The sequence below is a fragment of the Elephantulus edwardii genome, unplaced genomic scaffold (genome assembly GCF_000299155.1).
Source record: "Elephantulus edwardii isolate Elephantulus edwardi_28Jun2011 unplaced genomic scaffold, EleEdw1.0 scaffold00172, whole genome shotgun sequence".
In the NCBI taxonomy this organism is placed as follows: domain Eukaryota; kingdom Metazoa; phylum Chordata; class Mammalia; order Macroscelidea; family Macroscelididae; genus Elephantulus; species Elephantulus edwardii.
In genome coordinates, this window is record NW_006399922.1 from 5,044,801 (window position 1) to 5,048,633 (window position 3,833).

General features: G+C 45.4%; 1 protein-coding gene across 1 annotated transcript in view; it reads left to right on the top strand.

Annotated features, from left to right (window-relative positions):
• The first annotated feature begins 1,538 nt into the window (after positions 1–1,538).
• Positions 1,539–3,833, top strand: part of LOC102870725 (centrosomal protein kizuna-like) — a 342,509-nt gene continuing 340,214 nt past the window's right edge. The window contains exon 1 of the mRNA XM_006895665.1: positions 1,539–1,981. Coding sequence (XP_006895727.1) covers positions 1,539–1,981 — 443 coding nt within the window. The remainder of the gene's footprint in view (positions 1,982–3,833) is intronic.

The window sequence follows — 3,833 nt, forward strand, 5'->3', positions numbered from 1 at the left end:
GTTCTATCCTGAAGTACAAAGTTGTGAGTGATAGGATAGTATCCATGTATACAAGGAAGATCTGTTAATCAGACTATTATTCAAATATATGCACCAACATCTAATACCAAAGAGGAAATAAAAATTTTTCATTAAATTTTGTAGTCCGAAATTCACCAAACATGTAATCAAGATGTATTAACGTTAATTGTTGACTAGATGCGGAACAGATAATTTGAGAGACTAGTCTTTATGAGAAGTGTGGCATCAGGATTGGAGGAAGACTCATCAATGTGTGTGTTATAGAGATGATACAACCTTGCTTGCCAAAAGTGAGGAGGATCTGAAGCATTTGCTGCAGAAGGTCAAGGACTGTATGGATTCAATATGGATTCAAGAAAACAAAGATTCTCACCATTTGGCCAACAGGCAACTTCATGATGGATGGAGAAGAGATTGAGATTGTTGATAACTTCAGCTTGCTTAGTTCTAAAATAAACACTCTTGGTACCGGTAGGCACGAAATCAAAAGATGACTTTCATTGGGAAAGTCTGCTATCAGGGACCCCTCTGTAGAGCAATAATGTTAGGCTGGAGAATACGGTTCACCTGATCCAGGCTATGGTCTTCTCAATTACTTGATATGCATCCAAGAAGTGGACAATAACTAGGGATGATAGAAGATTGATGTCTTTGAGTGGTGGTGCTGGAGGAGTGTTGAACATGGACTGCCAGGAGACCAAACAGGTCTGTTCTGGAGTGGGTTAAACCAGGATGCTCCCTGGAGGCAAGGATTTTGGCGCTCCATCTCACATAATTTGAGCACGTGTCCAGGAAGGAGCAGTCCTTGGAGAGGGACATTAGGCTTGGAAGGGAGGAGGGACAACGCAGAAGAGGAAGATAGATCTGGGATGAGATTAATTGACTCAGTGACCGGAGAAAAAGGATTAGGTCTGTGTGAGACAATGAGATTGGTTCAGGATAGGGCAGGTTTCAGAGGTAATGTACATAGGGGTCACTGAGTCTCAGGCGACTCAACAGCACATTATAACAAGCCTTTTCTCTAAAGAAATTCTTTAGTAGGCTAAAGAACTTTGCAAGGTTTAATCCTGCATGGTCTCGAAGCTTGGCCGGAACACACCTCCCATCTCTGAGCCCTGGACTCCCCACTCCCAACCCTGAGGTGGCCAGAGTAGCCCTCTTTCATTCAAGACGCCCACCTCCGAGAACATCTCACACATTTCGTTCCCTCAGCCCCGCCCATTCACGTTCTCCAACACCCACTCCCTCACGTCGCCCCGCCCTGTTCCTTCAGCTTTCGTCCTTGGGTCCTAGGCCCTTATCCACGACCAGCTAGCTGCTGCACCGCGCCCTAACCAGCCGCCCCTGCCCATACATGACTCCCACCCAAGCCCGCTCTACCCAGCGCACCAGGGCTCCTCTTTGGGGCCCCACCCTCCCACCCGAGCTTAATCTAGGCCTTGCCTACCCTGTGCCCTAGGGATCCTCTTTCCAGCCCCGCACCCCCATAGGCTCTGGGTCCAGGTTCTCTTTGCTCAATGCCTCAGGGCTCGTCTCTGGCGCCCCGCCCACACACGGCTCCTGGCTCCTCTTTGGCGCCCCGCCCCCGGACGTCCAGGCTGGCGGCGTACACCTTCCCTGCGGCCTGGGGCTTGTTTACCCGCAGTGCATGGTGGGGCCGTCTCCTAGGACAACCCTGTTCTGGCAGCCAGCTTAGGCCTCGTGGGCTGAGCTCGGCCACTGTGACTACAGCAGCATGCGCCGGGCCTCCACGCCGTCCCCGCCACTGGCAATTCCCGACTACTACGAGAGACTGGGCTGCCTCCAGCACGGGCTGCGGGACAGGTACGCTCACCGGGGCGGGGATTGAGTCGGGTATGGGAGTCCTGTGGTATCCTGTCCCCACTCCCTTCCCACCCGTCCTCCGGGAGAGTTCCTGGGCCTGGCGGCGTTACAGACGTAAGTCCGAGGACGCAGAGTGGTGAGACACCCCCCCTCCTGCCCCAGCTGCGCCCACACAAGCCTCCCGCTGGAGAACGCGGTGGCGTCTGTCTCAGACTTTACTCAGAAGTGCGAGTAGTCCCTGCCTGTCACTGTCAGTCAGACTGCGAATTTCTTTACTTCTGTCCAGGCGCCCTTCCAAGTCTCTTCAAATTGTCATCCCTGCTGACAGCTGTGCTGCATCTGTGACAGGTCCAGGAATGCAGGTGTGAGAGAGTGTGCTTGCACAAGCACGTGCCCTGTTTATATGCAGGAGGCATTTCAGAGGGATGGGATGTGGCTAGGTTTCCAGGGAAGGGATGACGTTTTCTGTGGGAAAAGACCAGTTTGTAGGGGACTCATCATAACACTTGAAAGACAGGAATCACTGAAAACAACTGGGTCTAAGACTATCTAAAAGAAGAAAGTTGTAACACCGTTACTAACGTCCAACTACTTAAAAGAGAAATTGTTGGAATTTTCATTTAGCTGCCAAATTAATTGGAATTAGAAATCGCATTAGTTATTAAGGGAAGAAGTATATTTTCACATCTTTTTATTAAACACAGAGTTAAAAGCGAAAGAACAATTATTCCTGAGAATCTTAGAGCTGCACACTACCATTCTGGTACAGTAAAAATGTGTGTGACATTTCTAAAATGTGGATGGTTACTTTTAAGATAAAAGCAGAAGTAAATTATCCTGAAAAGGAATTATCATTTATTTTTGTCAGATAATTGTAGAGCTTCTTGAATAGGCCTTTTGAGTTGTCCTCACCATATTTTACTCTTTAATACTTTTTGACATGCTGTTTTCTCAGACATATGCCTCTTCCCCTCCCCATGGCGTTTCCATCAAGAATGAAAAATCATTCTTCACATCCTCCCTTGACCTGGTTATGGATCACTCTCAACACCTTCATGGATTCCTGCTATGACGGCAGTATCCTTACAGCACATTTAAGTGACTTGCTCCTTGTCTGGATTGAGAATTCCAGGAGAGCAGGAACCATGGCTAGATGAATCTTCAGCTCAGAGTAGCAGGAGGAGGAGGTACTTGATAAATGAGTAGAAGAAATTTCAAAGTCAGCTAAGTCTGGGGATTATGACTGACTTGCAGAACCCCAAAGCTAATCATTGTTACTAATTATAATTACTGTTCCCCATCCAGCTAGGAAAAGTGAATAGTATGATATTTTCAAAACATTGTATTAATTTTCAGCATAGGTTTACAATTAAAAGATAAGACATTGCTGTACACATCAGTACACGTAAAATGCTTCTGGCTCAATATGTCTTCTGTTACAAGAGCTTCGTCATTTCATTCCTTCAGTTATTTCTTTATTTTAGCCCAAGTCTAAATTTTAAAATATTATTGATTGAAATTGCTTTCTTTTTGAACTAAGTTAACTGAATTATCATTTTTGCGTCTATGTTATCTGGCTTTTTATAGTCCCTATGGTACAATAATTCTGTAATGGTTATTATTCACTTGTTTAATGCTTACTGCTTTAACAAGGGAAAGTTGATGAAGTTACTTAAGGAATTTGAGTCAAACTCTATGGCCTTTTCATAGTTTTCATTTGGATGTATTTTTTATATAATTGTAAATCTGTTGCTGTTTCATTTTCAGAATTTATAACAAACTGATTAACTTATAATTAACAAGAAAGTATCTAAAATTACTTTAGGTACAAAGAAAATTGTCACAGAAATGTGGACACCAGCCTTCTAGTTCATGGACATTTGTAGTGGTTGTTGTTGTTATGTGCCGTCGAGTCGTTTGCGACTCATAGCGACCCTATGTACAACAGCCCTAAACCCTGCTCTATCCTGTGCCAGTCTCATTGCCTC